At 39.2% G+C, this 25,807-nt stretch overlaps 1 protein-coding gene across 3 annotated transcripts in view; it reads right to left on the reverse strand.

Moving 5' to 3' along the window:
• FHIT (fragile histidine triad diadenosine triphosphatase) overlaps positions 1-25,807 on the reverse strand; it is a 520,065-nt gene that overhangs the window by 116,236 nt on the left and 378,022 nt on the right. For all 3 annotated transcript variants that reach the window (XM_030956937.1, XM_030956938.1, XM_030956939.1), the window contains 2 exons: positions 21,610-21,755; positions 20,702-20,731 (listed from right to left, as the gene is read on the reverse strand). In XM_030956937.1, the coding sequence (XP_030812797.1) occupies positions 20,702-20,731; positions 21,610-21,755 (176 nt within the window). The remainder of the gene's footprint in view (positions 1-20,701; positions 20,732-21,609; positions 21,756-25,807) is intronic.

Consider the following 25,807-nt stretch of genomic DNA (forward strand, 5'->3'; position numbering starts at 1 on the left):
TTATGTTGCAATCTAGCACTTGTTCTCCTCAGTGATTTCTTTATCCTCTTGGGGGTATCTTCAGGGATTGTATATTGAGTTTTTAAATTAAACTCTCTCTGACTCTTTTCCTTCTGTTGCTTTTAAACTTGTTGGTGAAGGAAATGTTTTTGAGCTTTGCAGAGACTTCTGTAGTATGTCTTGCTTGTTAAAGCTACATCAAGTATCACATTAAAAAGAAATTCAAATCAACTGGAAACAACTTTATTTCTAACTGAAAGCAGAGATGGAAGAACATATCAGGAGCATGTTAGGAACTGCTCTTTTTCTGACTTGGTTTCATTAGATATCCCGGTGGAAATATAATATGGAACATATGTTCATAAATAAAGTGAACATCTGATTAATTCTGTTTCTATGCTTTTAATTGATCCATTTCTCAATACATAATGCACAAATTACCATATCTATGTTGCACAAATGAAGGAAAGCCCACATGAAACTCTAGGATATGCAGTGGAAGAGACTTCTGGGATTTTCTGGCACAAGGTAAGTTTTAACTAAGTTCAGACCCTTTCCTTGCTCCTTTCTGAAAGGCCTCCAGCACGTCCCATTTTCACACCAGCCCCCTGAAAGGCACCACCCTGTGACACCCTTCACACCAAAAGTGCCACCACACCCCCAGCCAGCCAAGCAATCCATCAGGGCCAATCTCTTGCTGTGGGACTGGCAATTGCCAGATGCTGCAGCAGAAGCTGAATATCTCTTAACAGCACATCTAATTATCTATATTATCCAGGGGAGAAAGAAGAGCTCTTTATATCTCCACATGGCAATCAATAGCTGCTGAACTTGGAGATATAATCCTTGACTTAACTATAATTTGTAACTTGTGCCATCACAGATGTCATGCTTCAAACAGAAGCTGCCCAACATCAGATCCAAACTTCTGAGATCATTACTGCAGCCACTGACAACAGCGGCAGGGTTTTCCTTCCCTGGTGAGAAGGGTGTGTCTGCACAGCTACCAGAGGCTGAGTGCTAATTGCCTTCCCTCCACAGCCATTACTGCAGGACCAGATAGCTCCTTCTTTAAAAGAAATCAGAGAAAAAAGGAAAAGAGAATTTCAGCTCAAGGAGGTTTTGTTTTTCATGTTCTTTCATGAAAATTGCTGTGCAGGAGAGCAAACCCACAAAACTATGGACTCCAAAGCTGTCAATAAAAGTCCAAGATTTCTAAGATGTCCTTGAGTACCAGGGAAATTTTCCCAAAATCGATTTATCTTATGTGAATTTCCTTGTTTATGTTGGTCCCCAACACATTATGATTATTTAAGTAACCCAGGATTAATTATTTCAGTCATGGTTTACAAACCAAATCAGTATGTTGTGAAAGAATGTAAAAGCAGGAATCTTTGTCTAAAAAAGCTAAAAGAGAAAAGGCTGCATATCTATGCCCACTCCAGAGTTTGCTGTAACCTAATAAAAAAGGACACAAACTGATGCAGCTTATTCCCCTGGAAACAGGAATTTAAATTTACATTCATTTAATCCGAACACTTCAAAAGGAACATCTTAGAGCAGAATAATATTCTCCAGTTCATATGGCAATTACTACAGGGTCATATTGTCCATTACTGTGGCTCTCCTCCTGCACTGAGTTTCCATTGCTTACTAATTACAGGAGTGCAGAATCAATTAAGAGAAAATAATGAAAGGGAATATATAATTTCCATAAATAAAAAGAGCCACTTTCTTTAGAAACATTACATAAGCAAATGAAGGAAAGCAGCTTTAATTTAACAGATGGCAATCCATTTGAGGACACTGCTCACCACTAATCCACACTTCCTAATTAAAGAATTCTGTCACTGTGAACCTTTATGTATGACTGTGTTATGATCTCTCCTGCCTAATCTGCTTTGAAGGGCTAATTAATACTAACCCACACTAGCCAATACAGACAGACCAAAGTAAAAAGAGAATTAGATATACATTATCTGGAAATAATGCTCTCTCTCTGAAAAACAGCTAAAGAACTTTATTGACCTAACTTATTTAACAAATGACACTTAAGTAATTCATTGACAAGGCAGAACACTGGCAGGACTAAAAGCCTATTAAATAATTTTTTCTAACAGACATCACACTGCATTGGCTGTAAATTCCTGGTGTAATTAATTAATTAAGACTTAAATATTTCAGTGATTAATTTCTATTAAAAATTCATAAAACATAATGACACTTAGGGAAAGAGATTATGGTTACTAGCATTTATTGACTGGGCTATAAAAAAAAACCCAATTTATTTAGAAAAAGAACTCTCCTAGTTCAGCCTCAGAACACCGAAAGCATTTATTGCAAACACTCTGAAAACAAAGTGCTGATATTGCTCATACTTCTGGTGCATTTTCATTTTTCATTTGAGGACTGCTTTTAGCAGATGTTATTTAGGGACACTTATACAACTCAACAGAAGCACACAGAATTTCCAAGTGGTCTGATCCCAAACCTACAGGGATTTGGCTTAAATGGTGCTGCACCTTGCCCAAATATCTCAGTGTTCCCTGCTGAACTCTTGTCACATCCAACCCAACCTGCAGACAGGATCCTGCCACCCTGTCCCACCTAATCTGAGCTCTGTGTCCCCCTGGATTACTTTTGAGCATCCTCCCTTCCCAGCTTCATACTTCAGGTACTCCTCCCAGTATAAACTAAATTCTGTCTGCAACAAATGGTAGAGTCCTTTTTCTTTTAACTTTTTTTTTGGTTTTACCACCTTGGAGCAAACTACTCAGCTCAGCCTTGCCATAAAAACAAAGACAATTTGTTTTTATCCCTTTCCTCACTAAAGCCCCAGTCACACCCAGAGGGACCTGGATTCCAGTGCACAGAAGCAGCAAAGCCACAGAGGCACACAGTGCCTACACAGAAACATTTCCCTCCCATCTGCAGGAGATACTCACAGTTTTTACAACCAGCAGGGGACACCAGATTACCCACACTGACCTCTGTTTTACAGCACATTAGATTCCTCCCAATTACCATTCCACTGAGATCTGCAGGTTTAGCCCAACCAGCTGACTTTGCAAGAACAGGGCTAACCTGTTCCATCCCACAGGAAGTTATAACAAGAAAAAGAAACTTAGAGGAGAATCAAAAGAAAATAATTTCCTGGCATTCCAAGCTTAGCTGTTATCAATGCATATTGCATTTCACTTTGTCTTCTACATAACTCTTAGCATATTCAGCGCCTCTGATGGAAATCAGCATGGTAGAATGACAACAAACATACCCAGGACTCTTCAACCCTCTTGGCTGTATCATTTCTATTTATCTGTTGTCTGCCTAAGTCCCTTTATTATAAACTCTTTCTTGAGGCTAAACATTAATGAGAGATATTGCAAACTCAAAGCTCAAGTTTTCTGCAAGCTCAATAGAATTTATAATCATTGCAAATGTTTTTTTATATAAAAAGCTAATATTTTTAATCTTTTTTGTTTTTTGAATCAAAAGCCTCTTTTATATTTGATGTATAAACTGTATTAGCATTTGTTCTCTATGAATATCAAATATTGGTGATAATTATTTGCATGTTAATGCTTATTAGTACATCCAACTGGATGGGAACAATAAATAGAAAAAAGTTTAAAGTGCAAAGCACTTCACATTCTATATTTCTGGAAAAGGATAGGAAGCTGTAATTACCAATGATTGCAGCCAAGCCCGTAATAATCAGAGTTAAATCTAAGGTGAATCTAATGTGAAAACCGTAAAGCAATTTAACATAAGGTAGAGGGTTAAATTAGTTTATTAAAATTGGTTAGAAAACAGAATAAGTTTAGTTTCTTTACATTTCTTCAGGTACAGCAATTTGAGTAATGTAAGCAGTTAAATAACCTGTAGCCCTCCTTAATTCTTTCAATAAAATTCTCCTGGTTTTATGCTTGGATGGCTTTGCTTGTTTATTTTAAAAGGAAAAAGATTATTTGGGGTCAAATTAGAGACCTGGTAAATGCAGGAGAATCTTGCTCAGCTTGTTTTTTGGGGTCGCTGTCCCTCCCTGTCCTTTCCTCTCAGTTTTTCTCCTCAGGGATGTTCTCTCTCTGCTCTCACAGGTCCCTGCAGGGTTTCTCCTCCTCCTTCAAGCCCAGGACCTTCCCACCCTGTGCCCATTGCCTGGCCAAAGGAGGGAGAGATGCCAAAGGGGTTCCCAGCAGCAGGAGGGGTGGCATCCAGCAGAGCTCTCACCACCCTGTCCCCTTCCATTTACAGGGAATTATCAGTCCTTTGGGACAAGTCCTGTGCCTTGGTGCCCAGGCTTAGACAAGGAGCCTGGCTCTGGATCCCACTGAGCTCTGGGGAGCAGCTGGTGCAGGGATCACCCCACATCCACCCCACAGAGACACCCCTGGTGCTTGTTCTGCCTGGGAAAGGGGGATCTCTGCTCAGGAAAAAGGGGATTTATCCCCTGCTGGTTGCTTAAACAAAAGCTGCTATGAGACAGTGAACACTTGGGCTGCACCCAGTGGGGTTTGGGCGCCAGTTCTTGGGGACACTGAAGAGTCTCAGCACAGCCCCAGTCAAACCCAGCTCCTTGGGCTGAGGCAGGACCTGACCCCACAGTGGCCTTGGCCCCAAGGCAGGGACACCAGCACCTACACTGTGACAAGATAACCTCCTCTTTCTGTGTGAAAGCCGAGTTTAATTGCAGTTTCATTCAAGATAATGACCTACATAATTTTCAATAATTGGATACAATTTATCTTTTCTTAATTAAAAAAATGGAAATTAGCAAAGGAATAGATACTGGAAAATGCTTCATTTGAAACCTCTTCATTAATTATCACGATGTCTAAACACCATTTTGAGAACTGCACTTACAGAAACAGAATCCAAATAATAATTTTTTCACTAGTCTGTTGAGTTTTATGTAATTCTCCAATTAAAAAACAGCACCTACTTCTAGGAGAGATCTGTTTTATTTGGGTATTGTTGGCTTCACTGCTAAAACGAGCACCAAATCCACATATACATTCTTGAACAGGTAGCACAACCACCATTATAAATGTGAATGTACACTCTGAACTCATTAAGTGAAGATGCTTAGAACTCAACTGACAGTCTAATAAATTGCTTGGATCTTCCCAGAATTTTTAGTGGGCTTTGTATCAACCACAGAATTCTTTAAATCCTTATTTTAAAATTAATTATTATAATTCACATCATGTTTTTTATAACTAGATCTGGCATCAGCATTTGATGGATGAAACAAAACAAGCCAGCCTTGCAGACGTTGGGTATCCCTGTAATGTGGTTGCATATGACAAGGGTTTATAAACTCAGTGTAACACACTATATTTACCAAGTCTCATTTTACATTTGTGGAGTTACTAAATTACTTTGACATATCCACAGTTTATGTTCTATCACTGAAGAATAACTACACAACAGATGGCAGTGTGTTTGCATAACAATTTTTTTGGGCAGGTCAATCTACAAGGTAGTTATAGGGATTGATATATATTGGTGAACATGGGGATTATTTTTTGCACTATCAATCAGTCAGTCAGTCAACAGAGTAATTTCTATATTGCAAAGGAGAGGTTTAGCAAATATATATCATTATGGACAATTCTTTAAAGAGCAAAACCATAGTACCAAGAGTTGAACCAGTAATGGAACATGATGCTTCTAGATAGAATCCTTTTCCTAAAGGACTTCAAACTTCCAAATCTTAAAAATAATATTAACAAAGAATGACTATAAAATCATACTGGGATTCATTTGGTGTATGAATAAATATCTATAGCTGTATCTACTGCACTCTTCAGCATTAAACAACAGATAATTATGGACTATGCCATGTTAAGTGAAGATAATATCTTGCAAATAGGGTAATAATTATAAAGGAAAGTTATGCTGCTCTGAGAGCCTCATTGTTTATTTATTAAAAACAAAAAAAAGAGCAAATCCTAACTAAAACTCTGAGTCCTTGATTCCTTGATAATACAGCCAAAGATATTTGAATCAAAAGTTGCATTTTCTCCTTACTTTTTAGTCTAAAGAGAATGAATTTGGTTGTCTTATGTCAGCCACCACTCTGCAATGCTACATAACCTGATGGCACTGATTAATCCATTGGGACTGCATGATCCTGGGTTAAGATGGAATGACTGGAGAGAGAGGGTAGAAAATCAGTCAACCTGCACTTCAGGATGTCTGGCTTTAATTTCCAGTCCTATCCTGGTGCTGTGGCCTAGATTCAACTATTTGCATGTCAGCAATTAGGACAGTGATTCATTCTCTTTAAGAATATAATACATGATGTCAAAGTGAGGAAGGGTTGTCACTTATAGTTGATATACATTGTAAGTGGATATACATTGTAAGGGCTTCTTTCTATTTTCTATTCTATTTCTATTTCTTTCTATTATCAACTTCTGCCTGTAAGAACTGAGGAGTGACATTCCAACTAATGTTCATCCAAGGAGACAATGTTGAGCTAATATTGATGACTTCATGTCGAAGCAGTGAAACAAAATAATGAAAGAGTTAACAAAGCACTGCTAGTGTGTGTTCTTTCAGGGAACAATAGAAACTTCTCATTAATTAGTGCATATTTTAAAAAAGAACATTTCTTTTGGCATCCTACTGCAATGTCTGGCTGCCATTGGGGAGGGCAGGGAACAGCTGTTTTCCATGAGAAATCCTAGCTCGTCTCTGTGGGTGAGTATTTCTATTTGTATGTATCCTGCTTAGTGCCAGACCACTAACTTTTAGTAATGCATGCTCTGTCTTTGAGGCACAAAAAGGGTGAGGTGGTGTAATCATTTGGAGGCTGAAAATTCACTGCTTGATGCCTCCTGTAGTAAATTTGACCCTGGAATATTAAGGGGTGTTAAATAAATTGGACAAAGAGGTGTTTGGGGAGTAAAAGTGCCAGACACACTGCCATGAATGAGCAATTAGATGTTCAGGAACCAGCTTATCACAAATTACATGCCTACAATATCTATTACTGTAATGACCTTGAGAGTTGCCTCATATTCTCCCTTAACCTAATGAGCATGCTGTGTATCATCAATTACGTCTGCAATTAAAATTATAATTTGTCTAACAAACTCTTCTTCACTTTCTGACAATTTTTAACAAACTCTGTTACATACCGTTAAAAGATAAATATTAATTTGCTGTTGTGCTCTATTTTTTTCCTTACGCTGTGGCTAATTTATTAAATCATATCACTACTCTCCATTATTTTATAAGTTTTCAGCAAAATTTATTGAAGTTTCAGTCCTGAATGTCATGGGATAATTACAACATTTAACAGCAATTTATCATTTCCCAATAGGGTTTACAACCTGTCTTTGCCTGCTCACTGAAATTTGTTTGCATGTTTCACTCAAGGGTTACTGCAAATATTCTGCCTTTCACTCCTGCACAGATATTCCCTGTTTTACTGGAGTGACCAGAAGATATTCTGCTGAATAGAGCTGACATCTGCTTGCCAGCCCAGACCTCCTGAGGTCAAGTCAACCCAACACCAGCAAAACACAGCCCTGCCCATTAAGGAACAGGATGTCATTCATTGCAATCTGCTGCTAATTATAGAGTCACCCAGGCAGGCTACTACAGAACAACTTCTTTTTGCTCCTGTATCCAGGTGTTCAACAAATAGAAAGATTCATATAGAAATTGAATATGCTAATCATAAGAAAATGGAAACACAAGGAAGAGGGGTTTTAAAAATGGGTCCATGCTTTTTATGTACTGAAGAAGCAAAGCAAACCCTTCCAGCTCTCAGGGAAGGACAATGTTGGTGTTTCCTATGTACAGCTTGTTCAAAGGGCCCCAAATCCTCATGCTGAGCCCTGAGAGTTTTGAGTGAATCCCTGTATCCCTAAGCCAGCCCTCCTCTCTCCAGGACCATCAGTGTTGCCATCTTATCACAGGGGTTCCTGCTGTTGTCTCCTTATCACAAAAGTTTCACACCTTCTTGGTGTTTCTTGAGGGCAGCTCCTTACAGCACTGACTCTTTCTTCTTCACAAAGCAGCCAACTGACTCCAGTTCCCTTCTCACCCAGCCACCCCACCCTTTTATAGCACTCTTCTCCTCATTGCTTACAGCTATGGCCTGGTAAAGTCAGGCCCATTCCTAATCTTTGATAATTGGCCCAGCTGCAACTCCTTAGGGGTAAGGTTACTCTCTACACAATCTTTATTTTCTTATATTCTATCCCCTTACACATCACCATGGGCAGAGCCAGGGTCCTGCCCGTGCAGCAGCCTCAGGCCAGGATGGGACACAGCCAGCCAAAGTCTCCAGGGCATCACACAAATAAAGCCCAGCTGGAAGAGTGCTCTGCCCAAACCTTTGGGCTCTCCTAAGCCCTGCCCCAGCCCAGGAGAGCACATTCCCAGCACAGTGGTGATTAAATCACATCAGGGCCATGCAGATGTGCAGAGTCCTAGAGTAGAAAAAGATCTTGTCCCTCCACCCCAGGCAAGCCCAGCAAACCCAAGCAAAATTTTTTCTTTCCTTCAAAAGCAAGGGACTGAACAGTGGGTATGTATTGAAAGAAATTCCTGAGCAGCAGCACCTGATCCAGACACAGAATAATTTATTTTAAAAATCCTAATCCTGAACTGCCAAGTTATCTACCAGGAATTTCTCTCCAGAAAAAGGCAGGCAGCTGTGCTGAACTGCATCCATAGATGTTGATTTCTTTTATGTGATCCAAAGCTGAGAAGAGACCAAACATCTCAACCTCTCTAAAGCTGATCAATGAGATGCAGGGTCTGCCCTGAAATGTGCTGCAAATTCCAGAGGCAGCCAGGGAGGCACCCCCTGAGCCCCAGGCAGAGGAATCTCACCCCAGCATTTGCTCACCAGGACAGCTCTGCTTTGGCACCAAGCATCTTTTATACAGAAGGGAATTAGCTGAAAGACTCATTTCCTGCTCCCATGATCTGCTCTTAAAGCTCCCAATTAAGTGAAAGTGTGTCAAACTGGAGAGCTTTATTTGCTCACTCTCCTTCTCCAACGCAGCCTTTCCCTGGACTTACACACAGTTAATGCTGTGAAATATTGATGCCTCTCCAGAAATGAGAAGTGATGGAGCTGTTAGTTATACAAAATGAATTAAGGTTCCCACAGAAATGAGTTTTGAATCCTTTTGATTTTGTTCCTTTGGAATGTGCTGCACCTGGATGGGCTCTGAAGGATGAGTGACTGCTGTGCAAGACTGCTGAAAGCAGAGGAAATGGGGGGAAAAAAAAGCCCCCTGAGGTACAGAAATACCCATGAGCCACTTCTTTCAATATGCAACAGACAATGAATAAACTACCCTATATTTTGTATTTATTTTTGTCAACAAAATCTAATCAAAGTCCATTTTTTTTAGAAACTCAATAGTTACATTAAATTAGATTACATAGAAAATTAAATCATAAATCCATGTAACTAGACCCTGCCTCTGTGTTGGTTGCTCCAAAACACAACTTTGCTCTCTTGAGCACCTCATTTAATTCTGGGAGGCTGAGCTTCCAAACTAGTTATGGATTTGATCATTTAATAACATGAAACAAGTAATTGTGTGGGGGAAAATTTATGATTTAATTAGGCCTTACTGGTAATCAATAGCAATCTATTAATTCATTAATTTGCATATCCCTTGTTTTTATGTGTGGCCACAAATTCTGTCAGCATTTTTTTTTAATTTATGAACTTTTTACCTTCACTGTGCTAAAGGAGGTGCTCAAACCATATGTGTTGAGCAGAGGGAACAACTGAGCAGTGGGAATGCCTGTCTGCCCTATAGAACTGACTGCAGGACAAGATTTAGTACTGAAAACAAAGATGAGAAATAAAACAACAGGGCCTATTCTTCCCAGGATCCATGCACAATTCTCATAATTGTTAATAAAAGATACTAAATGGATATGCACTGAGGGGAGTTTATTAGAACATAATAAATACCGGTATTTTCCTTCTTTATTTGTATTTTCTTTTTACTTTATAGTTATTATAACTGAACTTCTCCAGGTGAAGTGAAACATATTTAAAGAAAAAATAAAAAATGTTACATTGAATTATGCTTCATAGGTTATTTTCTCAAAATGCTATTTTTCATTCAGAATTACTAGATTTACACACATCACTAATAACTGGAGGCTTAAATTATACACTATATGATCAAAATATTACTATTGTAGGATCAAAAATGTTTGTAAAGGAATGGAAAAGCCCCATTGATTTATTTCACATGTTTTCACAGGTGAGTTGAACCATTTATACCAGAGAAAAATCTTGCCCCAGACACCAAGGCTGTGCTACTTACATCAGGCTCAGACAATCGAAGACAGGTTATAAATTCATATTTTGCTGGATCATAATTCTGAATTTAACTCAGGGTGGCCTCACCAAAATGCACAATTGAAAGAATGGCTTTTGTTGAGCACAGACATGACTTATTTGCAGGAAAAAAAGGATTGATTAAATGCAGTGTGAAGTGCTGCACTCCTCAGTCTGGGCAGGCTGACCACTCCCAAAAGATAAATTCTCTCCACCTGAGGTGCTGGAAGGCCAAGTGAGGAAATTAGTGATATTACTTTTTCTATACCTTCTCAATGAGGAATTAATAAAGCTAATTCACAGATCCATTTAAAAAAAAGTGTTACCTCTGGGCATTATCTTTACTTCAAATACTAAAAATTATAATTGAAATCTGAGAAACTCAACATTCATGAAATCAGAGGAATTATTCATCATTAGAGATTTAACATCTTTACAAATAAGATCAAGACAATCATTCACATGAGCACTTTCCATCTGGTCTAGTTTATTTTCTTTCTAGTTTATTTTCTTTCAGCCTCTCACAGAGAGAATTCCAATCACTGATGCCAGGCAGATGACGTGAAATGAAGATTTCATGGTAGCAATGAAGGTGGTATCTCACAAAAAGTATAATTTTCCTCACATTTTCTGTCAGTAATCTCAGTTAAGGAGACAGTGTAATTGTTGACAGATTAATTTTGGTTTTTTCCCCAATTTATGTCAATTGTGGCATCATTACTAAAATACCCAGAGATGCTTTTAATTTACAGAACTATCTATGCAATGATAATGATAATTTTTCTTTCCTTCAAAAGCAAGAGACTGAACAGTGGGTATGTATTGAAAGAAAATACTGAGCACCAACACCTGATTCAGACACAGAATAATTTATTTAAAAAATCCTAATCCTGAACTGCCAAGTTATCTATCAGGAATTTCTCTCCAGAAAAAACCAGGCAGCTGTGCTGAACTGCATCCATGGATGTTGATTTCTTTTATGTGATCCAAAGCTGAGAAGACACAAAACATCTCAACCTGATTTTAGCAGGTAACTGCCTACAAGTATGGAAGAATCAGGCTATGTTTTGTGACTGTTCCTTTCACTTTTTAAAGGCACATCTCCTAACATTTGGTATGTGTGTGTGTGCACAATCCACCTGGAGAGAGATCTGTGCCAAGGAGAAGGTTTGGGTGTTTCTCCCTGCAGGGAGTGCTGCACCTCACCTGCCTGGAAAAGCAGCACAGTGCAAGCACCAGAGGATTTCTCAGCAGCTGTCCCTGAAACTGCAAACCAGGCAGGCAGAGGGGAGTCCAGAGCTCCAAAACCCACCCTGGCTGAGACTGTGCCCTGGGGAGATGCAGCTGAGCTGCACTGCACAAGGGCAGGGTTTTACCCCATCCCTGCACACAAGGGAAAGGTCAGTGCAAAATGTGAGCACAGGAGCTGAGGATAAAGCTCCCTGAGTCTGGATTCTAAGGGCATATTTCAAATTCTTTCAAAGGACAGCTTAGCTTTATGCAGTGAGCAGAAACCCAGAATATAAGCAGCCTAAGTAGCACCCAAGCAGCTTCAGGAGAGATGGGGCAAATGAGGCTTGAGAGAAGGGTTTTGCTGTTTTGCAGGAAGCTCTTGGCTTGTCCAATGTCAGCATGAACTGAAACACACTGCAGTATCCTGAATTACTGGTTTTGGTTTTTTTTTTACAGCAGTAAAAATATTACCTACTTTTCACCCTGTCATCCTGTCTGGAGCTTGCTGAGCAAGTTTTATTCTATTATTTTAACCTTAGTTTTCCATTTCTAAATCACTTCAAGCAGAGACTTTTCTCTAAGAAAGAAAGTCCTGCATGGGCTAACATGGTGCTGCCAGAATAGACTAAAATGGGCTAGGTCAGATATTCCTGTATTTCAGATGTGCTTTCCACAGATTACAGAGCAGTGCAACCACTTTTATGTGGCACAGGAACACAGGGCTAGGAAAGGCCTCCACTCCCTTGATATTACATGCAAAAATGTTACATACACTCTTGCTTGGTTGACATTTTTAAGCAAACTCCTCCAAGCTGTGCAGGCTCTTTGGAAATTTGCAGGGGCAGCTTTAAGTACACACTTCTTTCATTTTCAGAAGAGGAGGTGACTTTCAGGGGAAAAAATATGGAGCCAACTTTTTCTTTCTTGTTGCACTGATAAGGCACCCAGGGCTCTAGTGGGTGGTTGCCTTTGTCTGGCCAAAATTGGGTCAGCACCGTGCACAAAGAACCCTGACCCTGCCCTGTCCCAGCATCCAGCCAGACACTGGAACACCAAAGTTTAGCTCAGATCAGTCAACTGAAAATTCCCTTGGGCAAGAACACCCAATAAACCCAACCACGAACAGTTTAAATGTGGGTTAATGCCTGCTTGTGGAAGGCACACATTGGCATGAGGCAGAAAAGTCTTTTCACATCCCTTCTAATCTGCGGTCAGTTTAGGAATAATTTTCCGTGGATCTTGGGAAAAGCAGTACCTGGGAGGTAAGAATGTAAAGACAAATGTGCAAAATCACATGAGATCAGAGCACAGTCACATCATGTTTCATTTTAAAGCATTATAATGATTTTTAGAAAGAGTTAGTCAGAAATCTATTTAACTGAAATTTAGCTTTACAACACCTGCTTAATAAACAATTTTCACCTACTACAAAACACAGAAAAACATGAAGCTGCACATCTGAATTAAACTGGAATAATTTTGCGCATTTCTTGGTGAGATACATTTTAGTTGAAAACAATGTTTTGTAACAAAATTGAAAAAGAAAGAAACAAAACGAACCCAAACATTCCCTCTTTGATGAAGAGTTTTATAAGATATGAGACTGACAAAGAGAAGTATTATGGATGAGATGGAGCTTGAAAAGAATTTCATACACTAACCACACAAAAATTAATCAGACAGCCTTGACTGTGCTATTAATGATTTTAGACCTGATGCATGGGATTTCAAGAGGTTTTACATTTCAAGTACAATACAGTATTTGTAGGACCTGTACTCAAGAGTGGCATTTGATTGATTGTACATACTCTGAGACAGAGAATGCTTTAAATGCAAAACATATTGCTGTAACAGGGGAACAAAGAAGTGAAAGATACTTTCTAATTAAAACAGAGGATTTTTGATCCGAATCTCAGTCATTGTGGGGCAAATAAAGAGCAGCATGTCATGGATTTCTCAACACCCCTCCCTCTATCGTTATTTTTGGTCAAAACATGCCAATTCAATACAACAGCATTTCCAAAGGAGGTTTTGTTATCACAAAGAAAAAGTTTTTGTTGTCAAATACTCAGTTATAACATTTTCATAGGAAAAAATTCTACACCATTTTGCTAGAAATACTTTTTCATTTTGAAATGTAACTCTGTTTATTGAACAAAAAAAAAAAAGACTGATTTGTTGTTGAAGGTTGCAGGCAAGATGTTTTGCATTACCATCTATATGGCAGATTACCTTGTCAAGTGGGCAGTTTGCCTTATCTCTCTCTTTGAATGACCACATTCACACCTCCCTCGGAGGGGACCTCTGCTGATAACAGGCTATTGAATATCAGTGCATGACTGATAAGAACTGTAACTTCCCACTGTGAGATGCTCCGCCCAGAGGGAGGAGCCAAGCATTGCTACCCCGATATACTCTGAGATTCTGGAACACCAGCACGGCTTTTCTCCACGGGATTCCCCAGAGGAACAGCAGCTGCCTCTTCCACTGGATCTTCCGAGGAAAGAATACATCCTTCTCTACAGATCCTCCTTGCTCCACACCTCCTTGAACCACACCTGATACTTCAGAGGACTGCAGCCACATTTTCAATCGGACTGCCACCAACACCCTGGCCCACAGGGTGTCAGGTTGGGTTCTGACTCTGTCAGTGTTGTTCTAGTGGACTGCATTGTTTATTTTATTCTTTTTTTTCTTCCCTATTAAAGAACTGTTATTTCCTGCTCCCATATTTTTGCCTGAGAGCCCCTTAATTTAAAATTATAGCAATTCGGAGGGGTGGGGAGGGTTTACATTCTCCATTTCAGGGGAGGCTCCTGCCTTCCTTAGCAGACTCCTGTCTTTCCAAACCAAGATATTTGTTCAAGATTCTTCTGTCATGAAAATTGCAAATATCTGAACATATACCAGGGGAAAAAAATAAAATAAGGATATTTAAAAATCTTCTGTCAAAGCAGGAGCAGGCTGTCCTGGAGCTGCAGAGGGGCAGAATGCAGAGCCCTGGCAGTGTTTAACCCTTTTGTGTGGGAATTGGTCAGGTCTCCCAAGGTGACCACTGGGTTGCACTTGGAGCAGCTGCTGGCACAGCCCCCGGGCTCTGCTGAGCCACGATGGCGCTGCTGGGGCTGGGACAGGCTGGGACAGGCACATCACCCTCCCAAGGACACTCCTGGCAGTGCTCACTCCCCTCCTGTCTCACAGAGCTGCAGACCCCATGGTCCAGCTCCCACCCACCAGACTTTGGGAGAGGAAAACCCCAGCGGCAGCTCTGGGGCTGAAGGGGAACGTGCCCAGCCAGGAGGGAGCTGGATGTGGCCAGCAGAGCTGCAGGACTTTTAATATCTGCATGCCAAAGCAATTTAAACAAGCATTTGAACCCACTTACTTGCTTATTATAGTTTAATTTAGACAGTGTCAATATCTGTGACTAGCTCTGGGGATATTTTTGGAATTAAACTACCTAAAGAGAACATTCATCTAAGAAATCCATATGGCAGGAAAGAAGGGTTGAACTGCTAGCATGGAATAGTAAAATGTTCCTTTTCATCACCATTCTTCAACTTAAATCTCTGGAAATTTCATTTACTATCCTCATTTATACTGGCCTATTTTTAACAATGCTTTCCTGGGTGATTTTTTTTGTTTGTTTGTTTGGTTAGGTTTTTTATATTTATAGTCTGTACAGACTATTCTGTGTTTGTACGGAGACAGAGGATTATATTGCTTTACAAGTCAGAGGTACGGCATGCCATGACATTCACTACTGGAAATTCAAAATAATCTAGATTCAGAACTATCATAATTCACTGCTAAAGAGAATCTTTCAAAAATTTCAGTCCCCATCCCTTCAGGGAACTTTACAACCCAGTATTTCTAGATCAGACTTCATTATCCAGGTCATCATTTCAATTTATCAGTGCCTTGGGGCCTTTGGTATTCACAGCTAGGATGGTGTTATGTCCATCAATCACTAGGCTGTTTCCACATTCCCACTTTTCTTTCATCTTCTTCAGTCTTCAAAACAATCTCTTGAACTTTCCATGGGTATATACTGGACACAGACACCTCTTACTTCTGTCAAATGTTACATGCTTGAAGTACAGGAACTGATCTGTACAAGTTATGGGGGCCAAAATAACTGTTTTCATTCTAGGCCCTGTAAATTATTATTTGTTTTAGGGAAAGGTTTACAGATTTACCAGTGCCTCTTAAATATAAGCCTGGCAAACAAAATAGCAATATGTTTTTTCTGGAAAGCTTATTGTTCAGTCAAAAACTAAATGCTACATGTTATGAACAGAAGTAAGGACCTGACAAAGCAAAGACTTATTAGGACTTATTTTGCATTATAGAAAACACAGGTCTGGCCAAATGACTGAAAGGAGATTTAGACCAACACAAGGCAGATTTTGAAAAAAATCCCTGAAGGAAAGGGCAGGAATTATTATTTAGAGTGAGTAGAAGACATAGAGCTGGCAAAAGACTTCAAGGAAAGGGGGGAGAAACTATCTGGATGATCCTGCTGCTTCTCTGTCTCTGTAAGGGGCAGTATAATCCTAGCTTTGAAAATATACATCACTAACCCCAAACCACCCCAAACTAAATATAGTACTGAAATAGAAAGAAAATTTTGAGCTCAAACCAGACATAGCAGCCCTGAGACTACTGAATTTGCTGTACCAATTAACTGTCCACAATATTACATAGTCTCCAACCAAATATTATTAGTGTGGTTCTCAGAGTAATTCAAAGACACTGCTGCACTTCCTCAAATCATTTTTGGATGTCTCACAAGCTTCCAAGAGAATTATCATTCTTAAGGGTAAAGCACAGGAGACAATTTGTTCACATGTTTCAGTACAATCTGGTTTTCAAAAATTTGTTGCTTCCATGTCTTTTTGTATCTGAGTTTTTAGATTTGTTTAAAGGTAAGAAAAATCTTCACATTTCTCAAACACCAGCTTTTTTTTTGTTCTTCTAAGAGAGCAACAGAGGGTTTCTAGTACTTCACTAAACCAGGGCTCACTTCTGTTGGTCTGCAGGGAAACAAGGCTGAGGCATCAAAAGCGTTGCAGTTAGTGAATTTAATCCTTCCAATGCAATTAGTCTGCAATGAGATCTGATTAAATTTAAAGACTCAAACCTCAAGTCCAGTACTTTGGGTCAAGACATAAATAGACAAAGAGGATGAAAGAGAAGTCTGCTGTGGGCTTAAATGAGCCCTGGGCTCCACAGCTCAGGTTAAGATTTCTGACGAAGGCAAGCCAGGTGGATTGATTTAACACAACATTAAAAAACATCTGGAAAAGAAAAATATGTACATCAAAAATAATCATGAGACAGTCTTCCCAGTGTAAAATAACCAGTGGAATGTGTGACATATAAAATAAGTTTCTGCACACATACCCACACTGCCACCCTCAGCTTTGCTTTCTCATTTATTTAGGGGAACCTGTAATTGGCAAACAGGCCCCTTTCTCATGGATAACAGAAGAGGTGCTGAGCTGCTGGAGACTTCACCACTGCTGCAAAATAGAGGATGTGTTCATACCTGTTTGTGCAATGGACACTTGCTGTGCAATATTATCTTGTCTCTACAGATAAATTAGTTGCTTCATGCTCCTGCCAGCTTGATTTGTTTAGCCTTTACAGAGTACAGAATCCATGGAGTTTCTTGTGATTGAATCTCACGTAAAAGGTAAACCTGAGAGCTTATTCTACACTAAGCTATACATCCACCCAGGCAGCCAGAGCATTTGCTGACTTGATGATGAAAAGAAGGCTATAAAACATACCAGGGAAATCTTGAAACGTCGCTCACTTGACATAGCAATAAGAGCCCTGCATTAAGATGCAGAGCTGATTTCCCTGATCCATGAAATTGCCTGGATATTTAAGGCATTCTCAAACAGAACCAGCATGAAACTCACCCTCCATTCCGGGCACAAGGACACCATGGGTTTTGTGTTCTCCAATGAAAAGAGAGCTCAAAATTGCAGAGATTAATAGTCTTTAAGGGAGTACCTAAACACAATTTCCTCCCTTTCTCAAATAATAAGAAATAAGTATTCAAAATCTCTTGAATGCTAAAAGAAGGTTTTGCTTGATGACACACTGTTCAGGTGCCTGGGATACTCAAGTTCTCTGTTGTGAGTGGTTCAAGAACCTCTCACAACAAAACAGTGTGCAATTCTGTGACCATCTCTGGAGAAGGACAATTGTTTCTCTCATAAACAGGTGACAGGGCTGGAACAGGTACAATAGGTGGAAAGCTATGAAAAATGTTATGAAGGAATATATTGCATTATTTTGCTGTCTGAGACTGGGGACATGGTTCAGAATTCCTTTCCATGCGTACATTTCCAGCTGCTAAAGGGTGGGAAAAGACCCATCTATGCTCACAAATATTGGTGAACTGAGGGTCAGGTGCAATTACTTCCAAAGACCCATCCAGTGAAAGCACACAGTAAAGGGGAATTTGCAAGGGCCATTGGCTGCCCTAGAACATTGACTGCAGGCTCTGCTGCCTTATATGCAAAGGAGGAACAGAGTACAGCAATAGTGAAACTACAGTTAGATCATGAGCAGCTTCCCATCAGGGAACTAGAAAGGCTTTAACACAAAATGCACACAGCAGCAGCTTTCACACCACCAAAAGGGACATGTAACACTGGCAGACAATCTTATCACTGATTTCTAGCCAAAATCACATGAAAAGGGTCTTCTCCTTCCAACCTGCTGCATACATTGCACATATAATTTTCAGCATCTCCATTGCTAAGACAGACATGAGACTCATATTCAGGTTCAAGATTTTTCTTGTACCTGGATTAGCATTTCTTCTTGTGGACAAAGAAGGAGAATTCCTTAATCTTTTTCAGACTAAATTTCTCAGTTTTTGTCTTCAGCTAGGCTGATAGCTCTTCCCATATTGTAGTAAAATTTTGCACTGAGCAATTGAAAAGTCAGTACTGCTCTGCTTCCTGTATTTCTGTTCTTCCATAACACATAGGGTATTTACTTATGTATTTACACAGGTATACAGAATTACAAAAAAATACTACTGGAAAAGACTCTTGAAACCATCTGGTATGTAACCCCATTCAAAGCAAAATCAGCTACACCTAATTAGCTCCTGAGATACGCTTGCCTACCCTACTTAAACAGTCTTCACAAACTCCCTTGGATATTTGTGATGTTTTGCTATTTTTACTTTTAGAATGTTTTCCTAATGTTTGGTCTGTTCCAGAAATTTTAATTAAAAGCTCTCTCAGAGGAGACTGGATTATTGTGGATTCTCATACATGAAAAGAAAACCCCAAATAAATCCACATCCAGAAACACGACACATTGAATTTAAGGTTCATAAATTATTTGTAGGTCACATAGGTGTTGTTTCAAGCTTTGTGATTCAGAAAAGTTTAAATGAAACCAGCTATTTATGTATCCACCCTATTGTTCACTTAAAAGAAGATCTTGATCACAGTAATTTCTTTCCTGATTGAAGTTTTGAAAGCTCTAAATTCTCTGAAGAAAATAGTTGTTGGCATTTTTGGATGATAAACATCCCAAAGCGATGATGATAAATTACAGTGTTGCCCAATGATGCAGAAAAGTAGAGAAATTTAAACTGATAACCTCTGATTTATGAATACACACTCATAATTGCAAAGTCTAGGGGTTCACAGTTGTAAGCATGGGTCATTTTCATCTCAGTGTTTATTAAAAGTGTGAGAAGGAGGCATGAAGGGTGGCTGCCATTTTGTAATGAACACTTAAAGCTCTTTGTTTCCAGTACAAACCCAAAGCAATACAGAACTTCCTGCCTTTTTAAGGCCTACATAAACATTTGTTACTGCTCACAGTCACATCTTTTTACATCTTTGCTCACTCATATAAATAATTCTTCTCACATATAACCATTCCTATATACCTTTTCTTAATAGAAAGAAAAACACTTGTCCAAATTATTAAAATAAATCCTCAGTTTTTCTTCATAAATCATACTGGCGATAATAAAATTTACTTCAAAAGTATTTTAACTTATTATTTCACCTATCAACAGACACTGCCAGTGAAACCCACCCAATGCACTCAAAATCATGAGTCAAGGAATCTGTTTTGTCACAGTACAGAAATAAATCATGTTAGATTCCTTCATCACATCCCAAGCTTCGTGATATTCTAATTTCTTCTCCTCTCTCCCTATTACCTCTCTGTTAAATATTCAAAGCAGGCAGCAAAAGGCAGAAGGAAAAATAAGGTCAATTCAGCAAATTGAAAAAAAAGTAAAATGTTCCTATCCACTATCATTTGGTTGTTGCAGTTATCTTAATCAACTCAAACAGGTTCTCTGAGACATCTAATTTGATTTTACAAAGTGCTAACCCATAGCTATATTTGACTTTCCTCTGATTCCAAATGTAAAAAATAGTCTTTATCTAACGTTGAGGCATATCATCTAACTACACATGCAATTGCATTTGCATTATGAGGCAGTGAAACATGGCTGGAGAGACATCTTGGATGTTATCTGTGTTATTACTCAAGTGGAGAATATAATCATAAATCCTTCTCCTCCCTTCCACCCTCCCACCTTTTTTTTTTTTTTTGGAAGTACACTTAAAATCTGGTTTTTAGCTTCACTGGGCCCATTACATTTGAACTTCAGTAACAAGAATGTGATTTGAATAGACTGAGAGAAAACATAGAATAGACAAAAGGTATATTTTCATAATGTGGTTCAGTTTAACTGTTCCTACAATTAGCTACAACTCATTAGGCAATAAACAGAAAAACAAAGAGATCCTGAATGGAAGGGCAATATTTTCTCCATAAAACAAACAAAAAACAAAACCAGATGCCTTTTTCATGAGGCTTTCCTTGCATAAATACACCCAGCAGCTTAGTAAAGATATTTTCTTGATTGAAAATTTTTGTCCAGGAAACAAATGTGTAAACATTAGCTTGTGCAATTTCAATAAAAAGTATTTACTGCTATTGTACAATTGGGATTTTTTGATCTCAAGGATAAAGTAACACTACAGCAATGCACTGCAGATGACGAGCTTTGATCTTTTATTAGTTCCTATAATTGTGTCTTAATTTGTATTCTGCATAATAAGCACTCACCTTCACTGTTTGTCCAGCTTCAGGGCCATCCTGTAAGCAAAGGGAAAAGTCTCAGGTTAGAGGATCTAACAAGGATCACACAGGATTTCAGAAATCTTACTCAATAATCATTTACATCAATTACACTGTCTGTTAAATTAGCATATTTTTCCTGCAGACCATTCAACACTAAGTCTTTGGACAAAGCTCCTTTCCATATAAGACCCCAGCAAAGAGGGAAACTATCTCATATCACAAAAACACAGTTTCTAGTTTTCATTTTTTCAGATTATGTTTTTCAATAGCTAGCAATAGATTTCTGATCCTTGTGAACATAAAATCACACATGGAAGCAAGAATTTAATCAAACTGTGCTTGCTTAAATTCTGATTCTAATGAATGGGCTTAGTCTCCTGGTTTGCTTTAAACAGAGTTCATTTTTGGTATAAAAACACCCAGCACAAACAACTGAAAGGTCAGAATTTATCATGTATTTACATGGCTACAGCTCTCTGCTGCATATAAATATCTGTGAGGAGGGATCACCTATCTCAAGTATGTGCAGTGGGTTGTGTGTGGAACAGGGGCTGTGGCTGCCTTCTCTAGAGGTCAACCCTGCCAACACTTCTTTGAAAGAGGAATATTTCCTGAAATACTCACAAACAAGCACAGCATTTGATAGTGTTTGCTGGCTTTATCCAAGGCTTTGCAGTAATTAATTAACCACACTTTCCCACTGGTTTCCTCCTTAGATTTCTCAATGGCAAATCTGGAAGACTGCAATGCAGTTATTTGGCTTCTTGTCTGTTATTGCTGTTATTTTGCATTTATTGCCCCTTAAAGTTCCTTTTGTGATTGGACTGGGGAAAACGGCTGAAAGCTTGATAAAACAAACCATTAAACCTTTCTTAGCTGCCTGGTTTACCAACCTGGATGGAAAAGGTGAGTGAAGTGCCACAGAAGTGTTTCTCCACCACGTTGCCGACCCTTTGTGCCGTACGGAACAGATCAGCCACTTCCTCGGGACACAGGTCACGGAAACGCTCCACCGGCCGCAGGGGACAAACAAGGACATCTGAGGGTGCCAGTGTCAAGGCTCAAACACAAATCTGAGTGGACCAGAACTGTGGGAACCCAGGATGTTCCTCTGGCTGCCCTGGAGGACTCGAGACCCTGTCAGGGGGCTCAGAGACCTCGGCACAGAGCCCAAGACCCCTGTGCCTTTGATTTAGCCCTTGGAAAAAACAATTACCAACCTTGTACAAAGAATTACAAGCAACAGAAGTTTAAGTAGAAGGATAGTGAATTTATCACAGAGTGGAAAAATAGATTTTTGGGGTTTTTAGAATGGAGGTTCAGGGGGCAAGATGGAGCGATCTGAGTATGTCCAGCCTTTCTCTTTCTTCTTGGCCTCCATCTTCTGCTATGATGTTGGCACTTTTAGATTGGTTTAGAGTAGAAGCTCACTGTCTAACAGAGATGATAGGTATTGGAAAGTTATTGTAAATATTGTACACGTAGTTTTGAGTATAAAAAGATAACACTGCCCTGGGGCAGGCAGAGTGCCTCTGACTGTCTTGCTGAGTGGACCTCGGCAGGCCCAGAGAAAGAATTTTATGGATAAGATACAATAAACTACCTTGAGACTGAGAAATGAAGAGCTCTGACTCCTTCTTCGACCACCAGGCTGGGAAAAGAGACTTTCTAATGTTTCTCGGGGTCACTCTGACCAGCTAGAGACCCTGAGAGATAACAGTGTCAATCCCCAGCCTGCAACCTGGTTCTGATCACCCTTGAATCCCCTGAGCTCTTCCTCTCTGGTGACACAGCAAGAGCATCAGAAACACAGGGCTAATTACAGGGAATTATATGATGCTGTGTTCAGAGTTCTTTTCCTCAAACCTCTCAGATATGGGCAAAATTAATAATGCTCTTGTACTATACTGAGACCTTTAAGGGAAAGCAAATTTTTCACAGACTCAAATTTACCATCTCAATGGAGAAATGCTGGTATTTATCTCCTGTGAAAGACATTTTCTTTTGTGATTAAAAATGGAGGAAAGCCAAAGAAATTTAAGAGGGTTTTGGATGTGTTGTCTGAGACAGCAGTTTACAATGCTTTTCCCCATATGTGATACATATTTTTGAAAATCTTGATCTGACACCTCTAATTTTAGGCACCTAAATATGACAAGCTGGCACTATGCTGATCGCAGCAGATCACTTATTTCTACACATTATTTACAATTCACAAGGAATGCTCACCTGTTGTAACTATAACGTGTTTTTAAAAATACATTAAGATAATTAAGACTATTTCCTTTAAAGCACAGTGTTCACAATCCTGTAAATATACTTTGATTTAATTCTACCTTGGTGACTGTGATTTGAGAGTCAGTGAAATGAAGCTATAAAGTTAGTAATGGAAGTACACAGATGCTGCTCACACTCATCTGATCTGCTGTGTTCACAGTAATTAATAATTGCTATGATTCCTCACTTGAAAGTCAATTATGCAACATTATTAATATGGTCCAGAATTCTTAGCAGAGCCTCAGTTGTGTAGATCCAAGCAAGTACTTGATTCTCATTTCAAATCCCTGCAGACAGGATTCTTTGCTGACTTACAGAATAGAATTTGCAGATTGAAGACCTTAAAGTAACCTTTAACACCACTTGAACTTTCATGACCAAAGGCTATGAAAATTATTTTTTCCAGTATTAAAATAAGTATTCAAAGGACTATTTGAAGAAAATTAAGTTCCATGCCATTGTATTACAGTCATCTTTATTTTTACTGCATCTTGAAGCCTGCAGGTGTTCAGGAATATTCTCTATAATCCAGGCAAGGTAACTAGGAGCTGCTCTGCAGTTAACAGGTTCACAAAAAGGTTACATCAACCTGATTGTCAAGAACCATGTGAGACATTTGAAATAAGGAGAGATTAATACATGTGAAAGATCAATTATTTCCATAAGCACAGAGACAACATGTTTACATTCACCAAGGTTATATTATAAGAATCACACTTATCATTCTGATAGGACAGAAAACCAGACATTTTCTCAAAGTAAAGATGTAGTGGCAGGTTTTGATCATTTTTCTAAATCCAGATGAGAACAGACAAGTCTGTAATGGATATTTGCTATAGTGGGAGCAGAATTGAGCAAGCTCTACCTGTAGCAGCTCCCAAGAGAACAGGAGAAGAATGGTCCCAGCTGTGGGTGCTAATCTGCTTTGAAAATCTGTCTCTCAGGGGTTTTTAGTACAGAATCAGCTATGCCACCCCTATTCTCCTTTTTGCTTGTTACAGCTTATGTTATTAACATTTAAGAAAGGAGAAAAATATATTTAGAAAGCAGATACTTGGAAACAAAACAATCCTGGCTGGATACAAAACCCCTCATTTTGTGGGGTTTTAGTTCTGCAATACTGCATCCCTTAGTAAATTACCAGGTATAGTAAACCCCTTGTAATTCAGTTGTGCCTTCCCAGTGCATTGTACAGAGCACATCCATAAACAATGCTATTGGCTAAACTTGGGGCCCAAGGGAAGAGCTGCAAAGTTGATTGGCAGACCTGATTTCCATACCAGGAATAAAGGAATGGAAAAACTAATAAATTTTACTCATAAGAAGGAAATCCATGTCAACACTAAAACAGGAAAAAGGACATTTGTTTAATCTGAGTTCGTTTTTCCAAAGGAGAGAAGGGAAGCTTGTACCCTTAGGGCATCTGATACTTAAGTAGATAATTATCCTTCTTCTGCAGCACTGCTTTATTATCATGGCTCAATGAACCATTTATAAATGAAGAATTTCCTCTCACTTACCTCTAGCAAAACTGCTGCTTACATTAAGACAAGTTTCCTTTTCTCCTTTCGAGTTTTCCCCAGCAGCGTCTCACCCTCTCAGACTCACACACGCCTCACCAGCAATTGTTTCTTCTCTACCTAGCTCAGGGCCACAGCCACAAGTTTTGAATTAATGCTGGTTCCTACACTCTGATGTTAGCACTGTACTGTTTGCCACTGCAATGGGTTGTGGAAAACACGAGGCAAACAGTTCTTGGGAAATCTTTTGTTTCCATGGCACATTGCAGAGGGAGTGATGGCTGGTTCTGGCCACGACAGGACGGGTTTTCTCTTAATTCTATCACTAATCTGCGCTGTCATTTTGCACTTTCCCTGTATCTCTCTTTGTCTCTCCTCTTCCATACATCATCTGTCTTATCTGCTTAGACAGCACTTGCCAGCTGGTGCAGTGGAGGTTTCTTATTAACCAAGAACATCTCTGCTCATGTGGGGCCACCAGTGCTCCTGCAGCACCTAATGCTGTCTCAAAAAGGACTTGCACTTCCTCCTTACATTACCAAAACTCATTTACAACTCAAACTAGATTTTAGCTATATTCCTGTCTTTGAATTTGATAAATAATTCAAAGGCACAATCATAGAATGGAGCATCTTCTCTGAACTTTCCATCATTTCAAAATAATTCTACAAAGAATAATGATAGAAATTCTGAATCAGAGCTCCATTAACATGAGAATGTAATTAGGACAACATTCAAGTTATATTTAACTATGAATATATTAAAAGGAAAATGTTAGAATGAATTCATGAATTCGAGGTCATTAGGAAAACAACCATCCACTGCAACTTTAAATCATAGTTTTTAACTAAAGTTTTTGATGCTAGGATAGTTTTTTATTTTATTCCTGGTTTGATTTTAAGCTGTACACCTGTTTTATTCACCTCAGAATTCTTACTAAGTTTAAAATTGGATTAACTGTTCATTGCTTTCTACAATAACCCACTGCAAACCCTGCTATGAAACCACTTCAGGTGACTGTGTATTAAAATGTGAGAGAAAGTGAGTCTGTGCTTATGTGTATGTGCAATTACTCCTCAGACAGAAGCATCTACTGCCATCTGAGATGCCTCAGGGCATCCAGCTGCCACTCCAGAAGGGCAGGAGTCTCCCATATGCCCTACACCAAAGCATCATAACTCAGGCGGGACCCCTGAGTCCTCCTGGGCTATCTGAAATGGCCACAGGTGCCTGTGTGTGTCCAAGAGCCCCCTTTAGTAGTGGCTCAGCAGGACAAGGTGCTGCCACCCAGCAC

Source organism: Camarhynchus parvulus, chromosome 12 (assembly GCF_901933205.1).
Source record: "Camarhynchus parvulus chromosome 12, STF_HiC, whole genome shotgun sequence".
Taxonomy (NCBI): Eukaryota; Metazoa; Chordata; class Aves; order Passeriformes; family Thraupidae; genus Camarhynchus; species Camarhynchus parvulus.